Below are 22,368 nucleotides of genomic sequence, written 5' to 3'. Positions count from 1 at the left end.
GTGTTACCATACACACTGTAAGGAGAGTGATCACTTAAGGTGAGCTATTACCAGCAGGAGAGCGCGGGGGAGGTGGGGGGACCACCTTTTGTAGTGATAATCAAGGTGGGCCATTTCCAGCAGTTGACAAGAACATCTGAGGAACAGTGAGGGGTGGGGGTGGGGGGAGGGGGAATAAACATGGGGAAATAGTTTTACTTTGTGTAATGACCCATCTACTCCCAGTCTCTATCCCAGCCTGTTGAACAAACCCCAGACTTCTGGGTAATAACTTGAAGTCCACTGTTGACTTTTCTCTACATACAGCATGTAATGCATTAAATTTATCCTCAGCGAAGTGCCACGGACTCCAGTGGATTTATATCAGGGACAAATTTGACCCATTGGGTGTTGCTTTCAGCAAAGCTGTTTTCACTGTGGGAGTTGCAGAGTATTTGTATGCCCAGGGTTTGTACTTCCCTCGACTTCTCACCCACAAGGGTGAGAATACCCCTGTGCCCACTTCAGTGACAGAACAAAACTTATCAACTTCAGCGAGGTGTTGGGACAGGATTCTTAAAGGGATGCTGCCAAGCATGACATTTTTGGGGAGGGTGAAAAACCCCCCACACCTTTCTTTCCCTCCACCACAAGTTATTTAGAGTGGTTATTTTGTCACTTGAAATAGCTATAAAACCCATGTATGATGTTTGTTTGCCTTCTGCATTTCACTCAGCTTGGGGAAAAACTCGATAGTTTCATTTTTCTGGTTCTCCTGCACAATGCCAGAGTGCCTTGGTCCACAGTATGTGAGCGATCAAAGCAAAAGTGGTCTTCTCCACTGAATGTAAAACTTACTGATAAAAAACATTTTTCTTCATATTAGATTTCCCAACTTCAGAGCATCTCTTCAGCATTTAATAACTGATAAGGCCCCGAGCCTGAATTCAATCTTCACAGACTGACCCTTGAGCCCAAGTGACATGCCACTGGAGTCGATGGCTCTACATAGATCCTAATCCTGAAATTGGCTAACTTTGGGCATCAATTAACATGGACAAAGTTCCCTTTGGGAAATGCATTAGTGGATTTAGTTCACTGTTAGTTGGCAGCCACTTATGGACACTGAGGTTGATCTGCAGAGATTTTTTAAATAATGATGGACTAAATGCACTAACCCAGCCTTGCAAAGCTGCTCTGAAGACTTACGAGCCCAGGAACAAGGTCTGCTCCCCCACCCTTTGCTGTGAAGATTGATGCTAATGAAGATATTGATATGTCACTTACCCATCCAAAAAACTTATTACTGTCTGGGTGACCACAATGTTGGAAGGCTGCATAGAGCTCCTCACCCTATCTTGTTTGCTAGAGCAATAAACGTAAAGTATGTATTGCATCCCCCTTCAGCGGCTATTAGCCTTACTGCTGTTGCCATATAATGGAGTTTTTCCTTTAGCTAGTGGTGTTTAGAGGTGTGTGCCATGGCATCAAAGGGCCCATGCTCAAGTGCTGCTGCTGACCTACAGGTGAGGGCGATTACTCAAGCACATAAAACACAGGTGTGGTCTTGAAGAGCTATGGGGTTAATATAGTTCCCAAAACCATCTGCTTAAGAATCCTGCTCTAGTTAAATGTCACAATCCCAAGATGTTCTTTCATGGCATAGCATTTTGATCTCCAAGAATAGGACGATTATAGGCACCAAAGGGAAGAATTATTTGTGTGTCTTTTTTTGTAGAAATAGCTGAAAACAGCATTTCCCAAGAGCATCATAGGCATGCACTCGATTGGTGCCTCCAGTGCATTATACTGACGACTGTACGGGGTATTCTTAGCTCAGCTTCGGAAGAATGTAGTGTTTGTCGTCAGTCCCTGTCCTGCTGTGTAGTATTTATGGAAAGTTTCTGGGATCCTGGTGCCATTTTCTGAATAGTATTACAGCCTGCGATTCAAAATCTGCTGCCCCTGTTAGCTACGAAGAAACAGACTCCCACTCCTAGCTTCAGCAGCATTCCTATGCATCATAGGTCTTTGTTGCCATTCCTTTCTCCTATTCTTAGCTTCTAGGGCTATTTGCAGAGACAGTGATTCACAAAAAAAAGCTAATTATGTATGCAGCTCTATGGGAAAAAATAAAGCCTATAAACAAGCTCTTATCTGAATCTGTTTAAGTGCTTAAAAATATGGAATGGTTAGATTTTTCAGAAGAGCGATGACAACCGTAACCCTTAAGAAGCAAGTTTAGCCTTCAGGGGGTGTCATTTGAAGACTGCTTATTTTCCACGGTGGGTCTGGCCACTGGGGATTGCTGTGGCAGGGAAGAGGTAGTCTCTTGGTGCTGGAAACCGAGGACGGGCCAGGATTCAGAATTCTGACTGGTCCTCTTCCTTCTGTTGGGGCCACTCCAGTTGGCCCACCTTCCTTTGCTGCCAGTTCCTGAGTCAGTCTTAAGGGTAAGGGCCAACCTAGGGAAAAGGCAGTACTGACTGGAGAACAACCTATACAAAACTGTGGAAAATTCTGCATGGGATTAGCAGAGTTCGGCAGGTGGAGAGAAGAAAAACCCAGAGGAATTTATAATCCTTTGAGGGCAGATAAGGGTTAAGGTAGGTCAGGTTGTATCTTGTGCCTTGAGACCACAATAACAGTCTCCCGCCTCCGGAGCCCCAGCCCAAACCAAGTGTCAGCCAAAATGTTGTACCACAGTGATTGTACTTGCTCATATGCAGGGGAGAACGGGGTGTTTCTTCTGCATACAGTGAATTGCCGCTCTGAGGCTTGAGGTCGATGTCTCACAGATGGCACCTTGTATCACACAGAACTTGGTGGCACCAGCCCCATCTGTGTTTGGTTTTTTTCCCCCTCTCTCTCCAGCCCAAACACAACGAAGCTTTTGTCCATTCACCCGGCATAGTGTAGTCCCTTAACTGTCAGACTGTGAGCAGATGTCCCCTACCCAGGGTCATCCACAGATAGTCTGAACTGTCACTCCATGGCTAGCTTCCTTTGCAGCTGGGAAGGGGGAGTAGATTTATGTACTCCAATCCCTACCTCACACTATGACACTTTGCTCCTAGTCTCGAGGAAGCGATGCACAGGCAGGGCCAAGGCCAGACTGCTCACCTAGCCAAGTGATGGGATGCTGTCCCAAGCCTACAGGAGTCTGCTAACCTGTGCGGTTTTTTGGAGGAGTTTTCCCTGGGTGCCCTACACAGTGCTCCACAAAGCAGCTGTGGAGTTCTGTTAAGAGGGAAGAGTTTGTGGGGAGTTTATCACAGTCTTTTACACTGTGCTAAACACTAGAACTGGTTGGAAAGAATTAGGGGAGGAGTCTTTCCCCTGTGGAAAAAGTTTGACTTTTTTTCCCAATCAAAAGTCAAAAATTGGAACTGTCCATTTAGGAATTGCCATCATAGTGCCTCTTGGAAGTTGTAGTTCATGCTCCCATTCTCCTCTGTATGCTGGCCTCAGTGATATGACTGCATCTCCCACTATATGCCAGTGTGTCCCCTTTTAGGGAAGTTTCCACACACCCACCTTTAATTTCAGTTAGATGGATGTAGGTTTTGCAGTTGCCAAATGCTGTTAAACCATGTTGTACCCCAGAATTAGCTGCATTTCACTGGTGGGTGAACTGATTCCTGCGTATCTATTTGGAGACAAGAGACTGTCGTTACTCTGAACACTGGAGCGGACAAAGCATCTAAGGCCATCTACATTACAAGAACGGACTCTGGGGACCTAGTTACAACAGATGCAACTTAGTGTAGACAGGACCCAGCAGCGTCTCCACAACTGGGATAAAAACCCAGACAGCAGAAGAGCTGCAAACCAGCTCCCTTTGACAGAAGAGAATATTTTTTTCAGCCATACTGGCAACCGAGCCCCACTCTGGCAGCTCCTCTGGCACGGCTATACCATCCCCAGCCCTGCTATGCAGCTGCATCTTCTGAGTCCTGTCCGGGGTCTGTACAGCAGCCCCGCCGGAGGACAGGGCTCGGGGGGAGGGGAAGTGGTACAGCTGCGCCAGAGGAGCTGCCGGCATGGGGTTCTGCTCCTTTCGCCGTTGCGGTTCCCAGGATCGCCCTGAACCGCAGGCCTCTCCTGGGAACCGCGGGCCGAAGGAGCAGAACGTGGGACTGCTGGGCGGCCGCACGCCGGTAGCTCCTCTGGTGCGGCTGTGCTGCCCCCACCCCTGTCCTCTGGTGGGGCTGCTGTACAGACCCCGGACAGGACTCAGGAGACACAGCTGTGTGGAAGCCCCACCCGGCAGCCCCATGTTCTGCTGCTCCTGTCTCTTTCCGGTACGCCGTACCGGCTGTAAGTAACTTATTGGTACAGCACACTGTACTGCCCTACTTGCACCACTGGTGGGCTGTACTGGCAAAAGTGCAAGAATCACACACGACACAAACATGCCCGGAAGCGTCCTTCACTAAGCATGACCCTTGTGCATTCTTTACAGTTAACCTTGAATGACCAAGCTTGGCATCAGCTATGCCTGATGTTGCAATAGGAGTAAAAAAAACAAACAAACAAAGAATCCCGCTGTTTTGGCCAAGGACACCCAAGCAACCCTATCTCTTGTGAAAGGTCTTTCAGGCTCTTATCTCTCTGTGCAGGAGAGATAAGGACCTCAGTTTGAGGTTTCACTTAAGCGATCATCAACTAGATGGAATTCAGTTTCTCTGCCTTGGAAGGCTGCCTCTGAAAGCCCAAACCTGAGATTCCAGGGCATTTCAAACCTGATCCCTAGGCAACTGAGCCACCCAAGTCATTCTGCATTATCTTGTAGGGCATCCCCTGGATTACACTATGTAAGATTGGCAGGCCACTCAGGAGGTCTTCACATAAAGCAGAACCTGTTGCTGTAAGTGCCTTTTGTTAACTACTTCCCCCTTCCATTCATTGTGGAGGTTCATAGATGGGGGTAGGGAGCAGGAAATGAAAGGAACCTGCTCACCCATAAAGTAGTAACTAGTCTGCTCACGGTGGGCATGTCTTCACTGCAGAAGTAACCCTGATGGCTGGCACCTGGTTAACTGAGCTTAGGTGTGAGCAGCCATACTGCCAGGTTCTACCCAGGTTACCAGTACTGCACTCCCCCATGTGTCATTAGGACTCCTGGGGACAGGGCTGATGAAAGGGGGACAACTTTAGTAGGGCCCCAAGCTAAACCGTGCCCCCCTCCCCGAACATCTCAGTCTGTGTAAATAAAGTGGGGGAAGTGGGCCCCAGATTTCTCTCGATGGGCCTGCCTGGGAGCATATCCCATGGGTCTTTGCACTACAATAAGCTTAGCAGCTGAATTCCTGGTGAATTGTCAGATAACTAGTCTGTTTGCCTGGGCCCAGGTGGAATTGTGGAAGGCTCTGGAGGACAATCATAACTTAAGTGATTTAATTTGTGTCTTCAATGCTAGGTGGTCCAGTTACCAGCCTAAGTGAAAGCAGCACCTAGGTTTTAGTTTATAGCTCCAGCTGGGCCAAAAGCACCACCAAACCTGGGCGAGAGGATGGCATGTGGGGAAGGAGGAGGGCTCAGCAGCAACTCCCAGGTTTACTTTGCAGCGAAGACAAACCTTGTGTGTGTAGAAGTGGCCGTACTAGTGCCCCATCTTCTCTCCTTGTGTTTATTTTGCTTTAGGCTCAGGTAATTGTAACAAACCATATGGGTCTAAGTCCTTCAGGCAAGGAGCTGAGACCTACTCACCAGGCGGGATTCCCTGACTCTATGGGGGAAAGGAGCAAGTTGGAGGACTTAAATGTTAAACTCTAGCTTGGAAAAGTGCAGCACTCAGAATCCCCTCCACCAGGTGCATCACCAGGGTTTTTAAGGGCCCCTTTACAGACAAACTGAGGAAACAATTTGCAGCTCTTTCTTTAGCATCCAGTGGTTCAGAATAAAACACTTGGTGAGGGAGCGAGGCGGGGCACAGTCACTTTAAGACACAAGTAGCATGTTACTGCTATCCCATCTTCCCCAAAGGGGGAACCAGTCGACAGCAATTTCTGAGGGTGTTGCTTAGTTGGTGTCAGTATGGGCAGGTTCCATAAGAATAAGCCAAAGGCCTCCCCACTTTCCCTTTTGCCTTGAGCCAGGCCTGGTGACTATCCTCACACAACCACTTACTTCACACTAGCAAGACCCTCCGTCCAGCCAGTCTACAGTTAACACCATGGGGGCCAATTCATCAGCTGGTTTAAGTCAGGAGAGCTCCATTGAAGTCAGTGGCACTATACTGATTTACAACAGCTGGAGATTTGGCCCAGAGTCTGCATTCCCATTAGTAAGAACCCCTTGTGCCCTTACTGAAATCGGTCTTCCACTGGACACGCTGACTGGTTTGTTGTTCCAGGATTGCTCAGAAACATGATTGCCTACACAGGTTTGTTATTGTAGGGTTGCTCATGGCAAGCACTGGGCTACTGATAATTATTAAACACTTAAGACATCGTTCCATGGCCTTTAACAACGGATAAGAAAAAGCAATTATGGGGCCTACTAGACCTAATTGTAGCTGCCTAGCTGGCAAAGGCAATAGCTTCCGGAATATAGAGCCTTAGACAGTGGCTAAAGCAGGGGTCTGGGAACCAAGAATTTTAGTGTCCGACTCTGCCAAACTCACTGTGTAACTTTGGACATTCAACTTAACCTATCTGTGCCTTGTTCCCCCCCACCCCCCAAACTGAGAAATAGGGATACCACTTCCCTGCTTGGAGGAAGGTTGAGCATCAGTTAAAGTCTATACTCTAGAGCGTTGGGGGTTGTTTTTTTGGGGGGGGGGCAGGGGGGGAATGAGATTTCCATTATATACTCAGGTGGCCTAGTTTATAACTCAGCCCTAAAATTCACACAGGCAAGAAACTTGCTATCTTGGGGGGCAAATCTCTGAGCAAAATGCAGACTTTAGAGCAACAAAAGAGAAGGTCTGTGCTTTCAAACACTCTTCCGTTCTAGGATCTCAGAAAACTCCTAGGTTCTTTAAACCAGAATGCTTTGGGCTATTCGTCTGGTGTTTCCAGAGAGACCATGTAGAGCTGTGTTGCATCTTACAAAAACCTGGATAAGATTGCCCCTTCACCATGGTATCCAAGTGCATTTCGTTTTTATTCCAGTGATGGACTGGTTTTAGACGCATTTCACATGGCTGCAAATTATAAGACAAAAGACTGCCTCCTACTTTAGGCCCCGATTCAGCAATGTACTTAAGCACCTGCTAAGCTTTACGAATATGCTCAAGTCCATCCGTATTTAGCAAAATGCTTCAGCCCATGTTTAAGTTCTGCTGAAGCCAATGAACATGCTTCTGTGCTTTGCAGAAGTAGGGCCCTTGTAAATTAACTCCTAGAGGACCACCAGACTCCTCCTCTTCACAGACTCGACCTAGCTCTCCATCCCCCTCTTCCTCTTGCAGGACCAGTCAGTGTGCAGTAGATTGCAGAATGGGCTAGACGTTAAGTTTGCATGTTGTTCTGCTGCAAACATCGGTTAAAAAAAATAACCTATGGCTGCAATGCAATATGGGACAACTGCCAAGGGAAGTCCACGTGTAGGCCTAAAAGATTGTCAGTGACCTTATAACTTAGGCCACTTTCACAAGCAGTGCAATTTAAGGACACAGCAGCCCCCGTGGCCCTGGTTATCAACCAAATTCAACCCCGGTGTAACACCTCTCAAAGTAATGGAGTTACACCAGGGATCAGTTTGGACTTACAAATATACTCGTGTACAAACACCATGTTGTTTAACAGTTAAGGCGGCTCAAGATAAACAGCCAGCAACATAAGCAGAAAAGAACCTAAGCAACCAACAGTTACTTTCTGTTGTATATAGTCTACAAAACACCGAACCTGTGACAATTGATAGAAGGCATATGACCAGGTCCTCATCCTGCTTAAACCAACTGAGGATCTGGCCCATAACCCTTAACCAAGCCTTTCAACATATTTGTTTTAGATCTTCTCTCCTGATCGGTTTTGTTAATTAGAAGCAAAAATCTTAAGATTTAGAGGGCAATTTAATTGGAGTGATAGAGAGAGAGAGAATTCTCTCTCACACACATCTATCCATCACTAGGGTTGCCAATCCTCCAGGATTGTCCTGGAGCCTCCAGGAATGAAAGATTATCATGGGATGAAGCCTCCAGGAATACATCTAACCTAAACTGGCAACCCTACGTGTCACATCGGGCCACAGATTGGGCTGTGTTAGTTCTAAACTTTCTGTACAACTTGCTCACATGACAGAGGACACGCAAAAAGACATGATAAAGTTTCAGTGCTATATTGCTAGAAGGCGGGGCACAGTTCCATGGTAAAATTCAACTGACTTCTGCTCTTGGCAACATGTGCCTTTAGCAAACGTAGACACGTTCATGAGCCTTCAGATGACTTGCTGATGGAATCTAGTACCTGCCATGCTGTAAAGAGGAGCCATTGTAACAAAACCATGGCAACTCAGGAATGATCACTTAGATCTTCCAGTGCTGCTGTTGATGGGACCTTAGATCCTCCTGCTGCAAAAGCAAGCTGCACTAAGGCTTGGTCTACCCTGCACACTTTTGTCAGTATAACTACGTCCACTCCCCCACCCCACAAGGGACACAGCTATACTGACCAAACTCCCTATGTAGGCAGTGGTACGTCACCAGGTGGGCACTGCCCATTGACATAGCTATCGCCTCTCAGGGAGGTGGAACACCTACGCCCATGGGAGAAGCATTAGATAGAGTAGTCATCAAGCTCTACTGCAATGTGTATGTGTAAACAAGCCCTAAAGCAGGGTTGGATTAAAGCATTCTGGCATCCTAGGCACACCCCTTGCCACACCCCTGTTTTGGCTCCTACTCGCAAGCCATCTGATGGGTTGGTGGGATGGGGTGGGCAGGTTGCCACATCATCTCCTCTGGGGGCATGCTGGGTCTCCCTGGACCACCCAGGCATCAGGGAGTTCGGGTCTGTCCTGAAGGAGGGGGAATTTGTGCCCCAGCCACCCAGAGGCCTGTGTGGTGTGTGAGGGCTCCGGCCAATACCAACCTAGCAGAGCCAGGATGGAGTGGTGGCAACAAGGGACCCCTGGAAAAACCCCAATACCACTCACCTCATTCTCTGCTGGGGCAGCGTTGTTAGGGCTCCTTAGAGCAGCACCTCTGGAATCAACACCGTGGAGACACATAGGGTAGGACACACCTCAGAGCTTTTTTCCAGGCTTCCAGCGCAGTCAAGCAGGCAGCTCTGCATCAGTTACGCTCAGGTTGTGTTTTTAGGCCTGTCTTCGCCTCCCTGAGAACTAGTCGTTTTCTCCTTTCACCTGAAAGCCGGGAGTCAGACACTGCCCAACTCCATGGCACTCTGCATAGCCTTGTGCCTCAACCCAGCTCTGCATGAAGGAGCTGGACAGGGGATAGCATGCAGATCACCATTCTCAGACTAACTACAGACATCTCTTGCTGGTGGGCAAGATGCTTCCAGGCTGTGTCCTTGGTCCACTCAGCCTCCCTCCCACTCTGGCAGGGCCTCCTTCACTTTGCTGGCTGCTGTAGCCACTGCATGTGGAGGAGGAGTTGAGGAGCCACTGCTCCTTTCCCTGGGTGTGTGGATGCGGAGCCATGCTGAGGAGCAGCCAGGAGCCACTGAGGAAAGAGCCAAAGGAGAAAGGGAACCAGAGTGAGGAGAGGTGACTGGATGGGAAAGACTGAGGGGCTAAATAGGAAAGGAGAAGAGAATGAGACATTTTTAGGGGAGGTCCTGGAGAAAGATGCACTTCCCTCTTTCCCTGCACTGAGCTAGACGGAGGGAAAGAGAGAGGAGTGAAAGAAAACCAAACACTAGCTCCTGAAAATAGCGCAGGAAGGACGCACCATGGTAGGAGCAGAAGGAAGGAGTGGGGTGAAGGCTGGGAAAGCAGATATAATGCAGGATACAGAGTAAACTCAGTTTAAAACAAATTATTCAATAGACACTCAGCAATGGGATATTAGACCCAGGGCATGTGGAACTGCAGACAGCATGTGGAGCTATCTGCCTCTGGAGTGTAGCAGATTGGACCAATGGCACACATCACAAAAACGAGAGTCCAGGGAGCAGCTTACAAGCTTTATTTCGTCCTGCCTCCTACACCCTGCAACTTACTAAAATACTGTGGCTGAACTGCTTGGACCTGCCTGTGTCCCATGGACTCACCAGGGGGCTAGCAGCTGCCCCTCTGATCTCCTGACTGGAAGCAGGAGTGCTACAGGCCTGTCCCAAGAAGGGGAGAGCCCTCTTAAGTCAAGCCTCTTTTGGGGCCTGACCCTTTGCCCATTGACGTTAATGGTGCAAGATCATACCCAGGCGGCAGCAGGGGTCTGCCACACGCCCCTAGAAGTCAGGGGAAGACTCCCATTGATTTCAGAGGCTTTGGATCAGGCTCTAAGTCTGTGTGCGCTCAAAAGCAAGGAACCAGCAACCCAAAGCAGGTGGCTCCTCTGAAGGTGGATAAATGCCGGTAGCGTTGAAGCCTGGTTAAAGGAACAACTGCCTGAACTGACAGCACTAGTAACTGACTCAGCGTTAAGCTCTTAGACTTTCTGGGGCCAGTGCGAGGGCACTGGGGTGTAATCAGAGGCAATGTTCTAGACACCCTGCCCCCCATGCCAATGTTCACACTGCAGAACCACTATGGGGACACCTATAAGAACAGACAAAGAGTGCTGGATTTTTCCACCACTCTTTGGTTGGAAGGAGCCAGTCTCATGAACAAGCTGGATTTATAGGAGTCCAGCGTCAGTCTAGTCCACTCAGAAGCGTGGAGGCTCACAAGCCAAAATGCAATAGGTTGGTCTTATTTCCACCCTGAGCAGCTTGGCATGTTCCCTTTCAAGGGCTGGTTATGTGCCAGCTCTGAAGTCTACAGGAGCCCACCATGAACAGCCTCTGTCGTCTGCATCAGGTCAGAATGGGTCAGTTCCTTACCTCTCATGGAAATGGCTTCCCCTTCTCCCCCAGCCAGGACAAGCACTGTGGGAGAGCCACGTTCAGCTGCATCCCACTCTGCTCAGGAAGTTGGTAGCCAAGGCCTCTCTGTAATGTGAGCCACAGATCCTATTCCAACCCTCCCTATGCCCTTCAGAGGAGCTCTGTGCTCCGGACAGGTGCCAACTGCGTTACCCAAGGTTGCTACTTCCAGCCCAGTCCACACCATGGCACGAACACAGCTCCTCCCTCCATCGCCTTTTCCAGGGTCACTAAGTAATGGTGTCAGTAGGGAGTTGCTGACTGGACTAGGGGCTTAAAATCCTTCACTGCCCTTAATAAGGGCCCAGCTGGGCTCGTTGTAAGCAATTTCAAAGGCTGGGATAGAGCAGGTTTTAAAGAGACTCAGGCACAGAGAAGAGTCATTTCACTCACCAACATCCTTTCCTCCCAGCCCCCCTCATTGCTGATCTGAGCCGTCAACAACTGTCACTTCTGATCCAGAACAGTGCTCTGCAGTTATCTAGTGACCTCCAGCTTCAAACATGGGGAGTGGAGGGGGAATTCATCCCAGGGCAGAAGGCCCATACAAGCAACAAGCCACTGCTTACCCCCCGCCCCATGTTGAGGCCTGTTCTGGTGCAGGTTTCACTCTTGAGAGGGAGGTCACTTCTTCCCTCCCGTCCCCGCTTTACAGATGGGGATGTGTGTGTGTGTGGGGCAGGGGGGTTATGCCAATATTTTCAGAAGTGGCCATTGATTTGGGGCATCTGAGTTCCTGAGTGCTCAGCTTGTGCCCCCTGGGAGGTGGTTTGCAGAGCTGTGGAGCACCCACAACTCCTCTTCAAGTCAGTGGGAGCTAAAGATGCTGAGAACCTCTGCACATCAAGCCCAAACTGTGTCTTAACACCCAACACCTGAGCTGCTCCCCCAGAATCTCCCCCGCTTTGGAGGACTCAGCAATAAGTGACTTGCCCAAGGTTGCACAGAACCCAGCTCTCCTGACTCATGGACCAATGCGTTCACTGCTGAACCATCCTTTGCTCTTCCTGCAGCCCTGCCCAGTTCACCTACCAATGCCATGTGCCTCTGTATGTGGTCATCATGATTGCCTCCCTCACAGTGCTGCACTCTCTGGGCTTTCATTATGCCCCCATCATGTCCATATAAAGCACCAGCAGACACTTGACTGAAGGGTTTAAGAGGCAGGAGATGGCTCATTGTAAACAAGGAAGTGTTTCTCTTCGGGCTGAATCTTGCCATTGTTCCATGGAAACCCTACGAAGGCAGCAAGAGTTTGTGGGATCAGCCACTAGTGATGGGGAAAGCCAGGAAGACACCAAGTCAGGGACATCTGGGTCAAGTATTAATCTATTTCTGAACGGTTGCCAGAGCGAGATGGTGGTTCTTCCATTGGCCTGGGAATGAGAGCTGGGCTCTCTAATGCTAAGTCCCTGTACGAAGCTGGGTTGGCGCTTTCTGTCTCGGCCTCACAATACCCTTTTATAGGATTGGTAGATGCACGCTTCTGAAGGACTGTACTGTCTGCATTTGCAGAGTAAACTCATAGAGTGCTAATCCTGGGGCTGATCCTGTAGCATGAGCTCATGGGAGTAATCCCGTACATGTCAGTGGGCCTATTCTGGCTAGAGCTCCATGCAAGGAATGTTATATGGATTCTCCTCCTCTCAGTACACGGAGGGACTCCACAATTTAAATGAGACGCTCTAATGGTCTGTAACATGCAGAGAGGGCTGCTACAGGAACAGGGACAGCTTGAGCGCATGTGTATTGAGATCAGGAACTAACGTCGACCAAACATGCAGAATCAGGCATGTGATGGTTGGAGATACCAGCAGCTTTGTAGATGAGAGAAGATGGCCCTCTTCTCATAGGGAGAATGACATTGTTACCGGAGTGATGCGACCCTCCTTCTTCCCTAGCTCTACAACCCCGTTTCTCAAATTCTGTAAGACTTCAAGCACAACTTTTTTCTAATTGAAAGCTGAGTTCCACCCATCTCTTGTGTCCTCTCCACGTCGCCTGCATAGCCGTTCCCATCAAGGTGTTTACATGCCATATGGATTAGCTTTGATGCTGACAGTTACACAGTGTTCTCCAGCCTTTCATAAACAACGGAGCAAGTCATTAAAGTGCTCCATTGTGCTAGTTAAATAGACTGTGCTTAAGCCGTGCCCCTGTCTGGAGACCAGGCCTGAAGGGCATTTGTAGTCAGTGAATGGAAAGCTTCCTGAATGCTTTTTTAAAATAGCTGAATGCAAAAAAGTCCAGCTTTACTGCAGCACCAGGGATCAAGTGCTCCATGGTCAGAATGTCAACATTTGTGTTGACACAAACCAGGGAAGTGTCAGGTGGCTTTACACCCAGAATGAGTTTATAGACCAAATGCCCACAAACAGGGATGCCAGACCTTAGCCTTCCCAAGGAATGCAGCCCAGAGCCTATGGAGGGGGTCAGGGCAGATTTAAGGGCCAATCTATACTCCAAAGTGGAACCATGTCAAACAGAGAAACCATATTGTAACTGGCTCCCCCCAAAGCAATTACATCTGCACTGGAGATTGGTACTACCAGGGCACAGCAGGTCTTTGCAGCAGATAAGAGGAAGCAGAGTGCAGTGGGCTAAATCCTGGCCCATGGCTCTATCCCCTCTGGACACACAGAGAAGATGGAAAGCGGCCCTAACCGGGCAGCTGGACCTTCATAAGAATAGCCATACTGGGTCAGACCAAAGGTCCATCTAGCCCAGTATCCTGTCTTCCAACAGTGGTCAATGCCAAGTGCCTCAAAGGAAATGAGCAGAACAGGTAATCACCAAGTGATCCATGTCCTGTCACTCATTCCCAGCTTCTGGCAAACAAAGGCTAGGGACACCATCCCTACCCATCCTGGCTATCCATTGATGGACCTATCCTCCATGAACTTATCTAGCTCTTGTTTGAACCCTGTTATAGTCTTGGCCTTCACAACATCCTCTGGCAAGGAGTTCCACAGGTTGACTCTGCATTGTGTGAAAAAATACTTCCTTTTGTTTGTTATAAAATGATGGGGAGCAGGTTTAAATGTATAGTTGGGATTATATTTTTCAATGTGCATTACTTTGTCAGGTAGTCTGCTGTACACTATGTTACTTGATTTACTGTACCTGGGAGAGGTGTGCATACATGAGTCTATACCTGGGACTCAGCCTAAGGTCCTGTGGCCACAGCATTTGCCCGAGAGCTGTGCTTCAGTCTCTCAGCTTTGTTATGTTTCTAGCCCTCATAGTTGAGAAGAAAGCCTTGAAAGCATGAACTGAGTGTAACTGGTGCAATATTATCTTTCTGAGCCTGCAAGATTCACCACAATGACCTAGAAGTCTGTGTACAAAAATCCACATTTGATTTTTTTTTTTAAAAAGAGAGATGAGGCTAGTCTAAAAGAAGTTGAATTTACTAACACAAGAGGTCCTGCCATCTTCATTTCCATGCTTAGTACATTAAGCCTCTGTCTGTAAATATTTAGATGAAGTGCTGCAGAATTTCCAGCCTACTGCACCAGAGCACTGCAGAATCCTGGAATCTTGTTACATCTAGCTCATCTCAGACTACCCCGGTACTTACTGCATGCTAGGTGGTTTCATGTGTGCCAACAACCCACCTCTAAGAAAGCACTGCACCCTGCAATAGCTTAGTCCAGGTTGGTACCATAACCCCCACCCCCCAATAAATGTACAAATATAACAAACCATGGCCACAGATTCTCCATTGTTTGTGAGCCTTAAATACAGAACCTTAGCACCACACACTCCAGCCCCTACCACATGAGCTAGAAAGCCAGCTTGTAGGAGAGTCACTGTTCACTGAACCTCATTACGGACCTGATCCAGAGCCCATGAAGGTCAATGGAATGGTCTTTGGATCAGGTTGCTTAAGAGGAGAGGCAATGCAGTGGTAGTGGAGGTTGCTCAGGTGAAGGGACAGCTCACCTGGGGTTTGACTATCCAGGAGAGGTCGTAAGCGAGGAACGAGAAAAGCACTGAGCTGCTGCCCAGTTGCTCTTGCAGCCCCAACTCTGGCTGCACATGCTCAGGAAGAGGCTCTGAAGAGCTGCTTTGCAGGCAGGGCAGGCTGTAAGTAACAAGTTCTGGGGCCAGACACTAGCAAGGGACAGGGACACCATCAGGCCAGCGTGTTGTGGGATGGCTGGTTACACAAACCAGTTACCACTTTTGTCCCCCAGATCTTTGTGTTAGCAGCTTTCAGGTCACTCTGCCTCAGAAGGGATAAGGGCCAGTGTCTCACCTTCACCTGCTTAGAGTACCCACTTCCCTTCAGGTCCACCATCTCCCTCAGCAGAATGGGTGGGTTGGTGCACTGGAATCTCTGGTTATTTCATAAGCTCCCCTTCGCAGGGATGGGGGGGCGCAAGAAACAAGAGAGTTCACACAAGGCATAGAAACAAGTTCTGTCACTTGCTGTCATGGCCTCAGTGGTCTGTCTGGCCCTCTTCACACCCAAATGTCTATCACCTGAGGGGCACTGGTTTAGTCCTTGGCCTCTCAATGTGAGGACTCCCCATGCCTCAGGGCTGGGCTGCCATTCTGCTTCAGGGCTCAAGAGTCCTTCTCGCCCTCTCCCCTGCCTCAACAGTCCCTCAGCCCTGGATGAGAAGCTCCAACAAGTCACTCTGCAGGCAGGGGTCCCACACAGCCTTCTCCCTAGGCCTGTAGTCCGTCCACCACCCTTGGCCAGCGTTGTCTACTCACCCCTCCAGGAGGCACAACTGAAGGTGCAGGGGAGTTTGCTCCCTCCCTCTACACCAGGCTCCAGCTCTGAGGCCCTAAATAAGGGAACAGCCATCTACTCCAAGGTCTTCCATCCCCACAACTGTCCCCTCAGGTCTGCTTCCCACACTGCGCAGGTAGGGCCTCTTTGGCCTTTACTTCAGGCCTTCTTCCCACCACACTTCCCTAAGTCTGCCCCAGACCCTTCCTGGCTAAGCCCCCGTCACGTTCTGCCCTCAGGTCTCTCTCCACAGAAATGGGAGGGGGGGGGGTTAGACCAGGCAGCATTTTTAATAGCAAGAACGGCATCCAGCCCAATCATCAGACCCAGCCACGTGACCCCACTCCTATGCGAGATTCAGGGAACCCCAGACACAAGGGACCCAATTCCCTTTGAGGGGCAGCTCACCCTATGACAGCCACCCTCTCAAACTAGAGTCCTCACTTGCACAAACATATGCATGCAAAGCACGGAAATACATGCAGAACTGTGTCTTGTGGATGCAACTTCAATTTCCCAAAATCTAGCCCCGACGTGGTTTTAAATTAACTTTTAATCCCTGTTTTTGTCTCATTTGAATGTTTTTTCCCCCATTAATACGTCACACCTCCCTTCTGTAGGTCTTCATGATCTTTATTGACAATAATAAAGTTCACCTCACCCCCCCCCCCGAGTTAGAGAATTAGTTTCCCCTATCAGTAAAATTGGGATGATAAGGCATAATATGGTGAAATGCCCTGCCCAGGGCTAGAGGCAGGAACTGAACAATGATTGCCTGGCTCTGAACACTATGCTGTAATCACTAGACAATGCTTCCTCCCAGATCTAGAAAGAGACAGACAAACTCAAGTATTCAGCATCAGAGTGTAACTCTGTTTATTTGACCTTCTCTCCCCTTTAACGTAATGGAGTTGTCAGAGGTTGTTCTGAAGGAGCCAATTCTATGCTGTGCCCCCAGGAGATGCAGCCACGGGGAAGAGGCGAGGGAAAAGGTGGCATTAAGTCATCTTTACACCCTCTGAACTCTGTGGTGTTCAAAGGATTCAAATGACCCCTTATATAAATGAAAGCAGCGCCAGCTGTTTAAGTTATTGCAGTCCTTGAGCTGCCTATAGACTGTAGTGCACCCCAGAGTCCCTGGAGCATTACAGTCCTGGCCGAGTCTCATTCCTAAGCTGTTCTCTCACCTTCTTTTGTCTTTCCGTTCAGTTTGTCTCCTCCTAAAACCATCACATGCAAAAAAAACCAAACCACCAGGATAGTCCCACAAGTTCTATCAGGACATTGACAAACCATCACTCATTTCTCTCTGCTTGTGCATTAGACCCTTTCCCCTAGCCCCTTTGTCTTGTTTATTTAAATGATAAGCTGCTTGGGGCAGGGACGGGACTACTTTGTTTGTCCTAGTACAATGGGGCATTGATCATGGCTGGTCTCAAGGCACTACCATAATGGACAATATCCCAGGGTTTGGAACAGGGGCATATTGGGGCTGCTTATGGCAGGCCAGTTCTTGCCGAGCCACCTGGGACACATTAACTGGCCCTTTGCTCTGCCAGAGGAGCCAGATCTTGTCTCAGTTGTTCATAGCGTAGCCGAGTCTCTGCTCTACTCTGCTACATAGTTTATTGATTTGGGAAGAATATGTATGACAAGGTTTGTATTACACACCAAGGTCGTTGCAGAACTTGACTATAACGTCACTGTAGCAAACTAGCTCATGGGCTTTTTGTTGGGTTATTTTCTTCTTACTGCACTACTATACAGAATTCTAATTACATGCACAAAACCGCATTACAAGAGCGGTATTAAAGTTGCATAGCCAAGATTGCAGTAGCTAGGAAATGCCAGGCATTGCCTATACATTTCCTGTCACCCCTCATAGCCTGGGAAGGTGCTGCAACTCCCCTGCCTTAGTTTCCCTTCACTCAGAGCTCCTCAAATACTCCACACAGGCCAGAGGTATCAAAACAAAAAGCATCTCCCTTCTGGGGTCCTCCCCCAGCCCTCCACCAGGGGCTGTGCCCTGCTCCAGGCCAGCTTCTTCCAGCTGGCCCCTCTATCTTCCTCTACTCCAGCTCCCCCTGGCCCTACACAAGCAGCAGAGACTCACAAAATAAGCTCAAAAGGAAGAGTCCTCACCCAGCGTCTAGCTAGCAGAGCCTCTCCTTCCCAAGGGTCTGTCTTCCTGCTCACCAGCAGTAACTCCTCAACTTCACCCACAGAAACCTTCTTCCTCTCTATAGCCATCTGGTAGCCCAGGCCTCCTCTTTATCCACCAGAGACCTGATCCAGTGTGGTGGCCCACAGGTCACATGACTTGGTTAATTTTCCCAACCTGGGGAGGAGAGTTGGCTGTGTTACAGGTGGGGATGAGACCCACTGCCTTTTAAAGGGCCAGCCACCCTGACTTCTGCGTACTTGACTTTGCAGCCTTAATATTATTATTTTAACTACGTCGTGTGTGAAGGTCATTTCTTAGGTGCTTAAAAAAGCAAACTGAAAAATCAGAAAGTCCACCTCATTGACACCCAGATGGGTCATCAGTCATCAGCCACATCGGAACCTTTAGATTCACCACACAGACCTCTGCTACTTGAGCAAATGATAGCAGTAGTAGGTTGTTATCCTTTATATGGAGAAGCAGTAGAGGGGGGATAGGACACTTTGCCAGGGGGTTTCACAGATATTTGCTGTCAGCAGAGGAAGGGATGAGACTCAAATCTTGGCTTCCAGCCCAGGCTCTGGAAGGGAGTGTGATCTAGTGGGCACAGAACACTTGTCTGTTCCTATCCTCCCCCAAGCTTGACTCCTTCTGCCCTATCCCCTCCTACCTGTCCCTGTCTTATGTCTCCCCACCCTAGGCTCCTTGTCCTATTCTCATTCTCATCTCTTCCAGTCCCAGTCTCCGCTCCTCAGACTTTTCATCCCAGTGCTGGTCTTCTTGTCCAGCATGTTCTAGTCCCACCCCTCTGGACTCTCCCTCCCGGTCCTTGCCCCCAGGCCCAGGCTCTTTGCCCAACCATTCTCATTTCCCCCCTACCTCCCTGGCTTCTTGCCCCCAGTCTCCTTGCCCAGCTAGTCCCAGTTCCTTCCTTCCTGGTTCCTTGTCCAATCGCTCTCTTTCCCTCCTCTGGCCTCCAATCTCCCCCCGCCACGTTCTCCACCTCCACTGGCTCCTGGTCCCAGTCTCACCCTGCAATCTCAGTGTGCCTCCTCCCGGCCACTCCCATTTCTCCCCCTGTGCCCCAGCTCATCAGCAGATCTGTCTCATCCCCTCCTTTCTCCACCCCACAGGTTCTCAGTCCTAGTCTCCGTGCCAGGCAGTCTGACTCTTTCCTCTGGATCCTTATCCGGTCTCCGTCTCCACCCCACCCCAAGGTCTCTCTTTGATCTCCCTAGCTCCCAGGCCTAGTCTCCTTGCCCAGCCAGACCCAGCCTTCTCGTCTGATTCCCACTCCCAGTTTCCCTCCCACCCCAGGCCCCAGTTTCTCGCTCAACCCTGCCAACCTGTATTCAGTCTCCGCCTTCCCCCAGCTCCTTGGCCCATCTCCCCCCCCCCAGACATTGAATGAGGCAGCTTCCTCTTCCACACTGTTCCTTTCTGTTCAAGGTATGAATGCAAATGCAATGGAGATGGGCCAGCACACACGTGCTTTTGATTCTGCAAAACCCCGTTGGTTCATTTTCTTTCCAAACCCAGGGTGTCTTGAATGTGGGTCCAATTTATATCAGCCTGAAAAATCTGGGCAAGAGGGTGGTCAGATTAGTGGCCATGCCACGTTTTCTGCACTCCAGCAGGGAAAGGGCTGCTTTGAGGGCATGGAGCAATGAAGCACTTTTCCTGCAATCTTTCACTACTCATCGTTCCCATTAAATTAAAACCCACCCCATCCAACCACAGGGACCTCATCCCTTAGCACAGCCACTGGTAGAGGTTGTTAGCTCTCGGGCGGCAGCCTATCCAGTGGAGAGAGCAATGGACTAGGAATTGGGAAGTCTGTTCTCACTTCTGTCACTTAGCTGCTCTGTGCCTCAGTTTCCCCAGCTGTAAAATGGGGATAATGATACACAGCTTTGCAAAGTGTTTTGAGGTCTAAATATTTATTAGAGCTGGACAGAACTGGTGGACTGACTCAACACATTTCAGTGAATAATGGGGAGAACATGGCTATTTGTAGTTGCTATTTATTATTCCCTTTTGTGAAGCTACTTCTCTGTCTGCAAGAGAGACATTCAGCCAGTTTAACAATCCTGCCGGCTGAGATTTACAGGCCAGGAGTTGCCTGTCAGTAGATGCCTGCTCCAGGTGTATATATTTAGTGTCTTGTCTGTTTCCTCTTGATAAGGGGTGAATTCTGTTGACCAAACCCCAAGACCTAAATTCTAATCAGCTTCCCGATAGGATCATGCCGTTATGTCCTTTCAAATCCCTTTCCAGTTTTTCATCTGCTGCCCCAGATTCTGCTGTGTAAATCTGGAGTAACTCCATTGAAATCAACAGGCTCCAGATTTATGCCAGGGGGATGGAGATCAGAACCTGGCTCAGGGTCTAATTTCCACCACTGTAATTAAGATTTATTGGACCCCCCTCCCTCCAACACCTCCAACTCTCACCCAAGTAGGAGCGCACAGTGGGAAGACACGAGGATGTGCATGACTCAAGGGGTGACTATCCACCCCGATAGCTGTGAACCAAACCTTAATCCTTGTTTGGTTAACTCACTGTGGGGGAAAGGGATAGAGGGTGGCCTGGTCATTTTCACTGCCTTTTGGCTTCCTGCTGCTGCTGCACAGAGGAAGCAGCACTGACATAATCCAGGAAAGTCTGTTCTCATGCGTTTTCCAGCCCAGCTGTGCAGTTAGGATTGCATCATGTGCTCCGTATGACCATCTGAACTCTTGAGTGTTTGTCCAGTCCAGCCCCTTTGCCCATCCCTAGCTTTTCATAATGATAATATTTGCCACGATATCATACTTTTCACCCCTAGATCTCACAACACTTTTCACAGATGGGTAAGTGTCAACAGCCCCATTTTACAGAGGGAAACTGAAGCACAGCAAGGGAAAGTGACTTGCCCGAGGTCACACAGCAGGTCAGTGGCATGGCGAGTATTAGAAGCCAGGTCTCCTGACTTACAGTCTGCTCATCACTTATTCCTTATATAGTGCCAGAGAGCTAGACTGCACTTTGCAAACTCCGTGCGAGCACCAGTAGTAGGCTGGTTTGTTTGCTTTCGAGGAAAACAGGTCAAAATGAATAAAAGCAAAAGGGAGTGAGGGGAAGGTTATTGCTTGAGGCACGGGGAGGGGAAGGGGAACGCTGAGTGAACTCGGCATTGCAGGAGGTGTCTGAGTGGTAAAAGGGTGATGCTATCAGAGAACAAGGGACTGAAGCGACTTGTCCTTGAGATCCACATCAGGGTTTCTTCTCCCTCCTCCCTGCAGCCCATCTGAATCCCTCGTGACGCAGGAAGCTTTGGCTTTCCACAGGGCATGAATGAATTTCTCCTTTCTTCGCAGGCCTTTGCACTGAAGCCAAGTGAAGAACCTCATGATTGCACTATACATAACTCAACTCAGCTAAGCTTTCGCTAGGAAGGAAGGGGTTCCTGCCCTTCGGAAGGACTCGCCCGCCCAGACAGGACTCTCAAGCGTCACTCTCCCACCCGGCACCACCAGCAACATCCATCTCCGTGCTCCGAGGCAGGCACTTGACGCTGGGTTTTCCCTCTCTTCCCATCAAAGCTCACCTTGGAAACCATTCCCCAGCCATGTTCCAACGCCTCAGCAGCCTCTTCTTCAGTGACAGCAGCACACCCGAGGGCCTGGAGGAACCCAAACCCTTTGTCTCTGAGGAGGAGGAAGAGGATGGATGGCTCATTATTGACCTTCCAGGTGAGAAAAGCAGAGGGCGGGGGGAGGGGGCACCGCTTAAGAGGCCTCTTGTTTCACCATAGGCCTAATGATGAGTGAACAACAACTTCAGATAATATCCATCCCTTCCCACCCCTGCATCTGAAGCTTTGACCCAAGCCCCAGCTGAACCTTCAAGGTTCTGAAGGGTCTGGTTAACTGCCCCCCATGCCCCATTATCTTTCATCCTTACTCTTCCTCTGGGCAAGGCAGGTCCCACTTCCAGGTCAGTGAGAGGAAGGGTGGTTCAGTGGTTAGAGTGCTAGTGTAGGATTTGGGAGGTCTGGGTTCAAGCCCCTGCACCCCAACAGACTTCCTGTGTGACCTTGAGCAAGTCACTTAGTCTCTCTGTGCCTCAGGCTCCCAGGGGTGTTGCGGGGCTAGCTAAATATTGTGAGATGCTGTGGTGATGGGGGCCACGCATGTACTAGAGAGAGCTGATGGGCAGTGGAGAGGTAGCTTGCCCTGCTGCTGTCTGGGCTACATATGGAAAAGCAGAGCACCTCATGGCAAAAGTACTTTAGGTTGGTACCGCGGTCGTTCCCAGCCCTACAGCTCACGGTAGTGACGCTGCAGCCCTTGGGGCTGTAGTAACCCTGCGGACTTTGAGGATTACACAGCTGAGAGTCCCGGACCTTGCGACGTGTCTCTTTTGCAGTGCCTGGAGGGAGGGTTTGAAGGAGACAAGAAGAATGAGGGGAATTTCACCCAACACTTGTGCTCTGAGTATGC

At 49.4% G+C, this 22,368-nt stretch overlaps 1 protein-coding gene across 3 annotated transcripts in view; it reads left to right on the top strand.

Moving 5' to 3' along the window:
• Positions 1–22,368, top strand: part of TP53INP2 (tumor protein p53 inducible nuclear protein 2) — a 48,692-nt gene that overhangs the window by 7,677 nt on the left and 18,647 nt on the right. For all 3 annotated transcript variants that reach the window (XM_074970273.1, XM_074970270.1, XM_074970274.1), the window contains exon 2: positions 21,244–21,618. In XM_074970273.1, the coding sequence (XP_074826374.1) occupies positions 21,495–21,618 (124 nt within the window). In that variant the 5' untranslated portion in view covers positions 21,244–21,494. The remainder of the gene's footprint in view (positions 1–21,243; positions 21,619–22,368) is intronic.

This window comes from Natator depressus, chromosome 13 (genome assembly GCF_965152275.1).
Source record: "Natator depressus isolate rNatDep1 chromosome 13, rNatDep2.hap1, whole genome shotgun sequence".
Taxonomy (NCBI): Eukaryota; Metazoa; Chordata; order Testudines; family Cheloniidae; genus Natator; species Natator depressus.
Note: the sequence above shows the minus strand (reverse complement) of the source record. Positions and strands in the feature narration are given on the sequence as shown.